The 12,161-nt window shown below is 48.7% G+C and overlaps 1 protein-coding gene across 1 annotated transcript in view; it reads left to right on the top strand.

The window, feature by feature from the left end:
- The first annotated feature begins 6,799 nt into the window (after window positions 1–6,799).
- ccdc13 (coiled-coil domain containing 13) overlaps window positions 6,800–12,161 on the top strand; it is an 83,251-nt gene continuing 77,889 nt past the window's right edge. Inside the window, exon 1 of the mRNA XM_078229648.1 lies at window positions 6,800–7,098. Coding sequence (XP_078085774.1) covers window positions 6,872–7,098 — 227 coding nt within the window. The 5' untranslated portion in view covers window positions 6,800–6,871. The remainder of the gene's footprint in view (window positions 7,099–12,161) is intronic.

Below are 12,161 nucleotides of genomic sequence, written 5' to 3'. Positions count from 1 at the left end.
TCTGAACAGTAAGAAGTCTCACAGCACCACGTTAAAGTCCAACAAGTTTATTTGGTATCATGAGCTTTTGGAGCACTGCTCCTTCATCAGGTGAGTCAACACTCACCTGATGAAGGAGCAGCGCTCCGAAAGCTCGTGATACCAAATAAACCTGTTGGACTTTAACCTGGTGTTGTGAGACTTCTTACTGTGCCCATCCCAGTCCAACACCAGCATCTCCACATCATACTCTCTGAAGTTTAGTCAATTATATTGGCAAAAATCTATTTAAATTGGCAAACAATTTCAAACTAATTTCCATGAACTAATTTCTCTTTTGGTAAAGTGGAACAGTTCTGGTCCCTACAATCATAGAAATGGCACAGAGGAATAGCCGAAAGGATTTTTACCATGAGCTATACATAGCAGGAAAGGTTGAAGAGGCTGGGAGAGAAGACTCGAGGATGGTCTGAAAGAAGACTTTAAAATTGTGAAAAGGTTCAATAAGGTAAACATAGAAAAGATGTTTGCAGATGGAATTGAATCTCCTGTGCACGTCGTCTTAAAGCATACTTGGGTGACGAACAAAGAAAAGTAACGGGGCTTGGTGAAATCGCCAAATATTTAAAAACAACCACTCAGCATTCTTTCATAGAATACCTACAGTGCAGAAGAGGCCAATCGGCTCATCGAGTCCGCACTGACTCTCTGACCCAGTCCCTTCCTCCTGCCCTATCCCTGCAACCCCACACATTTATCATGGCTAATCCATCTAACCTACACATCTTTGAACTGTGGCAGGAAACCCATGTAGACGTGGGGAGAATGCAAACTCCATATAGACAGTCACCAAATAAAATGTAGAAAAAATGTTAATGCCATCCATCCTTACTCACCTTAGTTGCAGGAAAAAATATATTTTGACAACAAAACATTCCATGACTAGGATGTTTTAGTGATGCCAGGTTAATCAAGGTTTTTTGTGAAGTTTAGTTTTTGTTCATATATTTATTTGACCAGTAGAGGGCAGATGCCTCCCATTGCAAATTTTTTTGGAAGAGATGCAGCAGTACTCAATGTGCTGAGAAAGTGGCTTAAACAGCCTGTAATGAGAGGAGCGGAGCACACGATTTGTAATGGAACAGTGAATGGGGCACTGTTTGTACTGGGAAAGGTGGATGGGGCACAGAATTTGAAATGGATCAGACTCAGTAACAACTGAGACACGTTACCTGAGATCTGTGCTGGAAGAGGTGTAGTAAGAAGTCTCACAACACCAGGTCACTACGTTCTGGAAGAGGTGGACATGGTACAGGGATTGAAAGAGAGATGGATGAATTATAGGGCTGAGAGAGGTGGATGTCGTACAAGGTAGTTACTGGGAGAGGTGCACATGGTACAGGCTGTGTACTGGGAGAGGTGGAATGGCACAGGGTATGAATCGGGAGAGATGGATGGCAGAGGACCTGTGCTGGGAGGTGTATGAGGTTTTTAGGTTTGTATTGGAAAAGATAGATGGGGCACTGGAAGAGGTGAATGTGGTACAGGGTATGTAATATTTTTAAAGTTTATTTATTAGTGTCACAAGTAGGCTTACATTAACACTGCAATTAAGTTGTGAAAATCCCCTAGTCGCCACAGTCCGGCACCTGTTCGGGTACACTGGGAAAGAATTTAGCATAGCCAATACAGCCAACCAGCACATCTTTCAGAATGTGGGAGGAAACCTGTGGTGAACCATCGTTGGTTCACCACTGGGGTTGTTATTGTATTACTGTTGGGCTAGGGTGTTGTTGTTATGGGGGTTGTACTATGTTGTTGGGATAGGGTGTTTACCTGTCCTAAGTGTTATCATGGCACACTCCAGTGGGGTCCCGCCTCCGGTGGCAGGGTATAAGACCCCCTGCTCCGGCAGGACCCCTTCAGTCTGAACGGGTGAATTTGTGTTAGTAGTTTCATTGTTAATGTATTAAAGCCTTCAGTTCTAAAGCCTTGTTTCCGGGTGCTCATTGAGGTGCATCAATTTAATACATTAACTGAGAATATGGAACAGATCCTAAAACCGGATCGTCTGACACTGGACCAACGTGCGGTCGGTGCAGCTAACACGTTCGAACATTGGTGGAAGTGCTTCGAGGACTACCTGGCAGCCTCGGTAGCTATCACTACAGACAGTGATAGACTCCAGGTCCTCCACGCAAGGGTAAGCGACACGATTTACCTAGCCATTCGTGCAGCTTCCACTTACCAGGGTGCCGTCGAGCTCCTAAAGAATAGGTACATTACGCCACCCAACGAGATTCACGCTCGTTATCTCCTCGCTACACGACGTCGGCAGTCGGGCGAGACCATAGAAGACTACGCCAATGAACTCCTGCAGCTTGCCAGGGGTTGTGACTGTAAGGATGTCTCCGCCGAGCAGTACATGCAAGACCTCGCCCGAGACGCGTTCGTAGCAGGGGTAGGGTCCTCGTACATCAGACTTAAATTATTAGAAAAGGGGAAACTCAACTTGACCCAGGCAATGGGGATGGCCGTGAGGTTGGAGGCGGCGTCGAAGAGCTTGGCGCTGTACCCCGAGGACCACGTGCAGTCAACGTGGTTGGAGCAAGCTCTGCTCCCTCCTCGCCCCGCGAACCCGCGCTCCCAGATCGATTCGACGACGGCGGCAGCTCCAGGTGGCCAGCGATGCTATTTTTGCGGTGGGGCCAAGCATCCACGGCAACAGTGTCCGGCAAGAACGGCAATCTGCAGCCAGTGCGGTAAAAAAGGCCACTACGGCAAAGTCTGCAGGTCCAAACCTAAAAACGGCAGTGCAGCTTGTAACCCTCCAGAACGGAGACCATCTCTTTCGGCGCTGCAGTACCCACGAGGTCCGACCACGTGCGATCTCAGGACGGCGCCATCGTGGCAGACAGAGGAGGAGGAAGACCACCAGGAGTCGCTGCGCTTGGAGCCCTCGGCCACATGCGATTCATGGGGGCGGCCATCATGGTCCACGACGACTAGGAGCGACCAGCAGGGGTCCTCAGCATCCACATCGGCAGCATGCAGCAGCGACCAGCAGGGGTCCTCAGCATCCACATCGGCAGCATGCAGTGACACCCAGGGGCCAACGGTGGCGTCGATCTCTCTGGATCAGACCAGGCATTACAGACTGGAACATTCCATGATGGAGGTAAAGGTTAGTGGCAGAACTGTAAATTGTCTGTTTGACAGTGGGAGCACCGAAAGTTTCATACACCCTGAAACTGCTAAAAGGTGTGGACTCCGGGTTCTCCCTGCCAAACAGACAATTTCCATGGCATCACAGTCCCGGTCTGTACCGATCCAAGGACGATGTATGGTAACTCTTGAGGTACAGGGCACAGTTTACGAGCAATACAGGCTCCTTGTGCTACCTCACCTTTGCGCGCCAATTCTCCTCGGACTAAACTTTATGGCCCACATGAGGAGTGTGATCCTACAGTACGGTGGGCCACTCCCTTCACTGGCAGAAGGGAACCAGCCGCAGCCTCCAAATTGCCCAAAGCGCCCCGCGTGCAATCTATCCACCCTGAAGATCACGACACCATCCCTTTTTAAAAATCTGGTACCTGGCTGCAAGCCCATCGCTACTAAAAGTAGGCGTTACAGCGCTGAGGACCGGATCTTTATTAGATCTGAGGTTCAGCGGCTCCTCAAGGAAGGGATCATACAGGCCAGTGCTAGTCCGTGGAGAGCGCAGGTCGTGGTAGTCAAAAGCGGGAACAAACCTCGGATGGTCATCGACTATAGTCAGACCATTAATAGATACACGCAGCTGGATGCGTATCCTCTCCCGCGCATTTCTGATATGGTCAATCAGATTGCGCAGTACCGAGTGTTTTCTACCATAGACCTTAAGTCCGCCTACCATCAACTCCCCATCCGCCCAGAGGACCGACAATATACGGCTTTTGAGGCGGATGGTCGTCTATACCAATTCCTCAGGGTTCCATTTGGTGTCACCAATGGGGTCTCGGTCTTCCAGCGTGCTATGGACCGAATGGTGGACCAGAACGGGTTGCGGGCTACCTTCCCGTACCTGGATAACGTCACCATCTGCGGCCATGACCAGCAGGACCACGACACGAATCTCCAACACTTTCTACGCACTGCATCTCGCCTGAATCTGACCTATAACAGGGAGAAGTGCGTATTCCGTACGCATAGGTTAGCCATCCTCGGATACGTGGTGGAAAACGGGGTCATTGGCCCTGATCCAGACCGTATGCGCCCACTCACTGAACTTCCCTTGCCCGCTAGCACGAAAGCACTGAGGAGATGCCTCGGGTTCTTTTCGTATTATGCACAGTGGGTCCCCAACTACGCGGACAAAGCTCGTCCGCTCATTAAGTCCACGACCTTCCCACTTACGCCGGAGGCCCAATTGGCCTTCAAGGTTTTGAAAAGCGACATCTCGAAAGCCACGATGCACGCGGTGGATGAATCCATCCCTTTCCAGGTGGAGAGTGATGCATCGGACTTCGCCCTAGCCGCCACACTAAACCAGGCAGGCAGGCCCGTCGCGTTTTTTTCCCGCACCCTTCAAGGCCCAGAGATTCGGCACTCAGCGGTGGAAAAGGAGGCTCAGGCCATTGTGGAGGCAGTCAGACACTGGCGCCATTACCTGGCAGGTAAGCGGTTCACCCTGATCACGGATCAACGATCCGTGGCGTTTATGTTCAGTAACACGCAGAGGGGCAAGATCAAGAACGATAAGATCTTGCGGTGGAGAATTGAGCTCTCCACCTATAATTACGATATTATGTATCGTCCAGGGAAGCTCAATGAGCCCTCGGATGCCCTCTCGCGCGGAACATGCGCCATCATGCAGGAGGACCGCTTGAAGGCTCTCCACAATGATCTGTGTCATCCTGGAGTCACCAGACTCTACCACTTCATAAAAGCCCGCAACCTACCCTACTCGGTGGAGGAGGTCAGGTCAGTTACTAGAAGTTGTCGGATTTGCGCAGAATGCAAACCACACTTTTATCGACCAGACCGGGCACATTTGGTCAAGGCCACTCGCCCTTTTGAGAGGCTGAGTGTAGATTTTAAGGGCCCCCTTCCCTCAACGGATCGGAATGTCTATTTTCTTAACATAATAGACTAATTTTCCCGGTTTCCGTTTGTTTTCCCCTGTGCGGACACGTCGACTGCCACCGTCATCAAGGCATTCAGTGAGCTTTTTACCCTGTTCGGGTACCCCTGCTATATTCATAGCGACAGGGGCTCGTCGTTCATGAGCAATGACTTGAGGCAATTCCTGCTCTCATTCGGGATTGCCTCTAGTAGAACCACGAGCTACAACCCTAGGGGTAACGGACAGGTGGAAAGGGAGAATGCTACAGTCTGGAAGGCTGTCCTACTGGCACTGAAATCCAAGGGCCTTCCAGTCTCCCGGTGGCAGGAGGTCCTTCCAACTGCGCTCCATTCTATCCGCTCCCTCCTGTGTACGGCAACCAATGCTACTCCCCACGAGAGGATGTTCTCATTCCCTCGGAAGTCGTCCTCGGGGACCTCATTGCCAGCCTGGTTGACGTACCCAGGACCCGTCCTTCTGCGGCGCCATGTGAGGGCTCGCAAGTCCGACCCCTTGGTCGAACCGGTCCAACTCCTCCACGCCAACCCTCAGTATGCCTATGTGGCATATCCTGACGGGCGAGAGGACACTGTCTCCATTAGAGACCTGGCGCCCGCAGGGGACGTAGCAACTCCTGTCGCTCCTATTCCCCCAGTCACAGATCCACTACTCCTCATTACTTCCCCAGACGTGGCGCGGTCAGCACCGGGACCAGTGCATAACACTTTTACTCCCATGTACAGCTTGCCTGAGACTCGGAGATCGGCGCCACCATCATCACCACCACCACCACCACCAAACGTTCCAGGATCCCCTACACCATCGCCTCATCAGGGCCGGCCGGCCCGGGAGTCTTTGAGGGGACAGCCAGATGTTGTTTTGAGAGAGCCACCGCAAGCACCTGCTCCGGTTTCGCAACCGGTGTTGAGAAGATCGCAGCGTCGGTGTGGTCCTCCAGACCGTCTGGACTTGTGAATCCTGTTATTTTTTTTGTCATTGTCTGTTTTCATCCACCCCGCCACCTTTGGTTCCTAAAGGAGGGGTGAATGTGGTGAACCATCGTTGGTTCACCACTGGGGTTGTTATTGTATTACTGTTGGGCTAGGGTGTTGTTGTTATGGGGGTTGTACTATGTTGTTGGGATAGGGTGTTTACCTGTCCTAAGTGTTATCATGGCACACTCCAGTGGGGTCCCGCCTCCGGTGGCAGGGTATAAGACCCCCTGCTCCGGCAGGACCCCTTCAGTCTGAACGGGTGAATTTGTGTTAGTAGTTTCATTGTTAATGTATTAAAGCCTTCAGTTCTAAAGCCTTGTTTCCGGGTGCTCATTGAGGTGCATCAAAACCGGAGCACCCGGAGGAAACCCATGCAGACACGGGGAGAACGTGCAGACTCCACACAGACAGTGACCCCGAGCCGGGAATCAAATCCGGTTCCTTGGTGCTGTGAGGCAGCAGTGCTAACCACTGTGCCACCCCATGTGTTTTGTTTTATGTGTTGTTAAATTTTACTTTGTAAATGAAGTTGCTGCTGGGCTGTGGGGAAAGAAAATGACCAGGAAAGCTGAGCAGGAGTGTGCTTTGGGTGAGCTGCAGTTGGAGGTAGGGATGAGGGAGGTGCTGTAGGCCCCGTCTCCCATGGTTGCTGTTGCTATGCGACGGCAGCCGCCTGAAGACAGCGGCCGCCATCAAGAGGCCCGGAGGCGGCGAGCCGGGCATTGAGCAGCCGGGAGCGGCCCCCCGAGGGGCAGAGAGGGAAGGGGGTTTTGATTTGATCCTGGCGGCGATGGAGGAGCCGGAGGAGCAGCTGGTGAGCCAGGGCCTGAGGCAGCAGTTCCAGGCGCTGCAGGAGCAGCAGCAGCAGAGGAGGAGGGAGAGGATGCTGCAGCTGGCCCGCGGTAGGAAGGAGGAGGCAGCCAGCAGCCCCCAAAACACCGGGCAGCAGCCCGGGGATGACCTCCAGCTGCAGCTGGCGGCGGCCCCGGGCAACAGCAACACCGACACCAGCAAGAGGTAAATACTGGGGAGGGGGGCTGTCCTCCTCGCCCCTCTCACCCCCCCCCTCTCCCCCTCTCAGATACTCTACACAGTGGTCAACTTGTCCCCCTTTCAGATGCTCTACACGGGGGGGGGGGGGGGGCTACGATCAACTTGTCCCCCTCTCAGATACTCTACACTGGGGTCAAATGTTTCCCTTCTCAAATACTCTACACTGGGGTCAAATGTTTCCCTTCTCAAATACTCTATACTGGGGTCAACTTGTCCTTCTCTCAGTCTCCGCACTCAATCACTGGGGAGGCAGTGGTATTATCACCGGACAGTAATCCGGAGAGCTGGGATAATGCCTGGGGACCTGGGTTCAAATCTGCCAGGTTTAAATCCCACCGTGGCAGAGGGTGAAATTTGAATCCAATGAAAATCTCATTGTTGATTGTCGTAAAAACCCATCTGATTCACTAATGCCCCTCTTAAGGGAGGTAATCTGCTGCCCTTACCCGGTCTGTTCTCCATGTGACTTCAGATCCATGGCAATGTGGCTTATCAAGCCAGGTTTGGAGGGCAATTAGGGTTTTGCAGTAAATGTTAGCCCAGCCACGTCTCATGAATTAATTTTTTTAAATGCTCTGCGTCACATTCCAGGGCTTGAGCACAAAACGCTCAGCAGACCGTCCAGTGCAGTCCTGAGGGAGTTAAAGCTTATTTATTAGTGTCACAAGTAGGCTTACATTAACACTGCAATGAAGTTACTATGAAAATTCCCTAGACGCCACATTCCGGCGCCTGTTTGGGTACACTGAGGGAGAATTTAGCATGGCCAACGTACCTAACCTACACATCATTCAGACTGTGGGAGGAAACTGGAGCACCTAGAGGAAACCCATGCAGTCATGGGGAGAACATGTAGACATGCCCAGATAGTGACCCAAGCCAGGAATTGAACCCGGGGCCCTGGTGCTGTGAGGCAGCAGTGCTAATCACTGTGCCACCCTGTCAAAGGTGCCGTCTTTTGAATGAAGTGTTAAACTGAGAATATGAAACACTGGTCTGGCTTATTGCGTCCAATTCTGGGTGCCACACCTTATAGAGGATGTAGAATCATTAGCGAGGGTGCAGGAAAAGATTTATGAGAATGGTTCCAGGAGTGAGGATTATGTATTTACGTAGATAGAAGGGCGGGTTGATAGGAGATTTGACAGAGATGTTCAAAACCACAAGTGCCCTGGACCGAGTAGATAGGGAAAAGCTTTTCCTATTGGTGGAAGGATCGAGAGCCGGAGGGCTCCGATTTGAGGTCATTAGCAAAAAAGAAGCGATAGTGACAAGAGCAAAAGCATTTTCACGCAGCAAATGGCTAGGATCTGGAGTGCAGTGGAGCAGGATCAGTTGAAGCTTTAAAAAGGAATCGGATCATTATCTGAAAAGGAAAAGATTGCAGGGCATTGGGAAAAGAGCAGGACAAAGGTATTAGGTATTCAGAGGACCAGCGGACACCTGTCAATTTGCCTGGGTGGATGGCAAAGATCTTTGTGTCCTGAGCATCATTATCTCTTGATCATTAAAACAAATCACTTGGCCGCTGTCACATTGCTGTTTATGGGAGCTTGCAGTGTGAAAATCAGTGGCCCATTTCCAACAATGCAACAGTGACGACACTTCAAAAAATACTTAATTGGCTGTCAAGGCCTTTGAAAGTGCAATATAAATCCACGTCTTTCATTCTCCTACCCCTCAACATGTTTGTAACTAAGTAGATGAGTCTGTAAAGCCATTGCTTTCCCCCACTGTTAAGTATGTGGTGTTTGCCTCTTTAAGATAGTACCGCAGAAGTGTCATCTGACTTGAGGGACCAATGGGGAACTGAGAGTGAGTGATCGCCCCAGAAGATGGAGTCCTCTCTTGGGCAGAATCATCTAGAAGCCATGTTGTAAGCATGTAAAGACTGGAGCTCTGCTCCAAGGCAGCCCAGGGCTTCCTGTACCAACTTTCTCTTATCAATAAATAGCTTTCATTCTTAACAAAGTCTGAAATCTCTTGAAGCCACCACAAAAGTCACAACATAACACATTGGCGATGAGATGGAATCGATTGAATGGCACAGCCTACGCATGAGCATCTGGGTTAATTGAAGTTGGAAAAGAAGGATACCTCTTGGGTAAATAGACAAGAGAGAGTTGTTGACTCGGTGCCGGACCCCGAGAGGCAATCAAAGTGCCGAAGCTGGTGTGGCGATGAATCAAGCATTTGGAAAGATATAAGAAAAATTAAAATGAAGAGCGATTACCAGGAGCAAGGAAACTTGAGTAAAAGGAAAAAAAGGACATGAGTTTGAAATAAAAGGAAGATATACCCAGCTAGAAGAAAGCTGTGTTTCAGATTTTAAAAGGTGAAATCTGGATATAAGTATATTTTTTAAAAACGAAGTTATTGGCTGCAGTTAACAAGTTCAGAAGTGAAAAGGGAAAAAAACCATGGAGCTGCAGAGCTTGTCCCAAAAGCACGGCAAAGTGAAAAGCTGAGATTTATAGAAACATATAAGATAAGAGCAGGAGGAGGCCATTCGACCCTTCGAGCCTGCTCCATCATTCATCATGATCATGGCTGGTCATCCAACTCAATAGCCTCATTTCTACCCATAACCTTTGACCCCATTTGCCCAAAGTGCTATATCAAGCCGCATCTTGAATACATTCAATGTTTTGGCATCAACTACTTCCTGTGGTAATGAATTCCACAGGTTCACCACTCTTTGGGTGAAGAAATGTCTCTTTATTTCCATCCTAAATTGTCTACCCTGTAACCTCAGACTGTGACCCATGGTTCTGGACACCCCCACCATTAGGAACATCCTTCCTGCATCTATCTTGTCTAGTCCTGTTATGAGATCCCCCCCCATTCGTCTGAACTCCAGCGAAAACAATCCTAACCTAGTCAATCTCTCCTCATACATCAGTCTCGCCATCCCCGGAATCAGCCTGGTAAACCTTCGCTGCACTCCCTCGACAGCAAGAACAACTTTCCTCAGAAAAGGAGACCAAAACTGCACACAATATTCTAGGTGTGTCCTCACCAAGGCCCTGTATAATTGTAACAACACATCCCTGCTCCTGTACTCGAAACCTCTCGCAATGAAGGCCAACATACCAGTTCCAATCTGAACAGAATCTGCAGGGTGTCTGGGTAAGAATTCCTGCACTGCGGGACTGCAGGCAGTGAAGTCTTGAAAATTTTCAGATGAGAAAACTTAGACTGCTGAAAAAAAATGAAAGGAAATGAGTTAAAAAGTTAAAGAATATAATGGTCCTGAAAGAACAGCACCGATCTCTCTCTGAAAAAAATTAATAAAAAGAACGGCACATTGAGAAAAATAAAACCAGACTCACTATGAAAAGGTGGAAGTAGCTAGGAATTCTATTAAGATCAGTAAGAAACAGTACACCAACTTTTACAGATGCACCATAGAAAGCATTCTTTCTGGTTGTATCACAGCTTGGTATGGCTCCTGCTCTGCCCAAGACCGTAAGAAACTCCAAAAAGTCCCAACTGTAGTCCAATCCATCATGCAAACCAACCTCCCGTCCATTGACTTTGTCTACACTTCCCGCTGCCTCGGAAAAGCAGCCAGCATAATTAAGGACCTCACACACCCCGGACATTCTCTCTTCCATCTTCTTCTGTTGGGTGAAAGATACAAAAGTCTGAGGTCATGTTTCAACCGACTCAAGAATAGCTTCTTCCTGCTGCCATCAGATATTTGAATGGCCCTACCTCGCATTAAGTTGCTCTTCCTCTACACCCTAGCTATGACTATAACACTACATTACAAAGAACAATACAGTACAGGAACAGGCCCTTCGGCCCTCCAAGCCGCTCCCTGGTCCAAACTAGACCATTCTTTTGTATCCCTCCATTCCTACTCCGTTCATGTGGCATTCTGCACTCTCTCCTTTCCTTCTCTATGAACGGTATGCTTTGACTGTATAACATGCAAGAAACAATACTTTTCACTGTATACTAATAGATATGACAATAAATCAAATCAAAGTACAACATTCACCAGCAAGCTGTGAAGGAACTGGGGTAAGAGCATGATTATGTGAATAAAAGGTAGAAAGGGTTGAGAGAAAAAAAAGCACAAGCAGAACTCAACAACAGAGGCCGTAGCATAGAACACATGAAGACCCAACAAAGTCCCATGTATTGGATGCTATCAGTTTTGTGTTAAGTGAGGGAACTGCTCATCTCAGTGTGAAGCACCTCAAGGATTTAATACAGGTCGCTAATATAGGATGGACTACCAGTCGTGTGGAAAACACACATGAGCTAGAGAAATTGGCATTCTGTAGAGAGGCAAAGATTGTCTGGTGTTTGAAGGTGCTGAGGAGGACTTAGCAATGGATATACTCAAAGAGAGAACACAACTGTTGAACAAGTTAACAATTCAGAGTTGTCTAATAAAAAAGACAAGAAGAAGGAAGAAATGACGAACACAGAAGTAGAGTTCACTGCAACTACAACAAAAGGAACATGTCAGTTCTACAAAAACATGCAAAGCACAAGAAGGGAGAAATCTTTATCAAATGTTGCTAGAAGGGAATGATGGATTCACCTTGGAAGAAACTCAGAAATGGATAAACTGAATGGATTGTGAAAGCATTGGATTAAAGAACAACTCGGGTCTTAGCAGAAGATTGGTTGAAGTGGAAGATGGAAGGAAGAGATTGGTAAATGAAGCCACTCAGCTGAAGGAGGTGTGCTAGAGAGAACTAAACAAAGCAGCAATTCAAGCAGAGAAGGAAACTGAGATTACATGCATGAACAAGATGGCTGAAATGGTTACACTAATAGAAATGCACAAGAACCAATATGATAACATGGTCGATGGAAAACATGCCAAATAGAAATACAAATAACAAGCTGAGATTGTCCAAGAACTGTCAAGATGCAAGGCTGTTGTATTGCAATGATGGTACCTGCATGCATTGTAGAGTAAGTTGCTTGACAGAGAAAAGGATCAACAGTGGATTGGAGAGTGACACCAGACACCACCTACAGAGTCCAAAATAGAAAATGCTGGA

Source organism: Mustelus asterias, chromosome 2 (genome assembly GCF_964213995.1).
Source record: "Mustelus asterias chromosome 2, sMusAst1.hap1.1, whole genome shotgun sequence".
Lineage (NCBI taxonomy): Eukaryota > Metazoa > Chordata > Chondrichthyes > Carcharhiniformes > Triakidae > Mustelus > Mustelus asterias.
The sequence above is the reverse complement of the archived record's forward strand: the minus strand, read 5'-3'. Positions and strand labels throughout refer to the sequence as shown.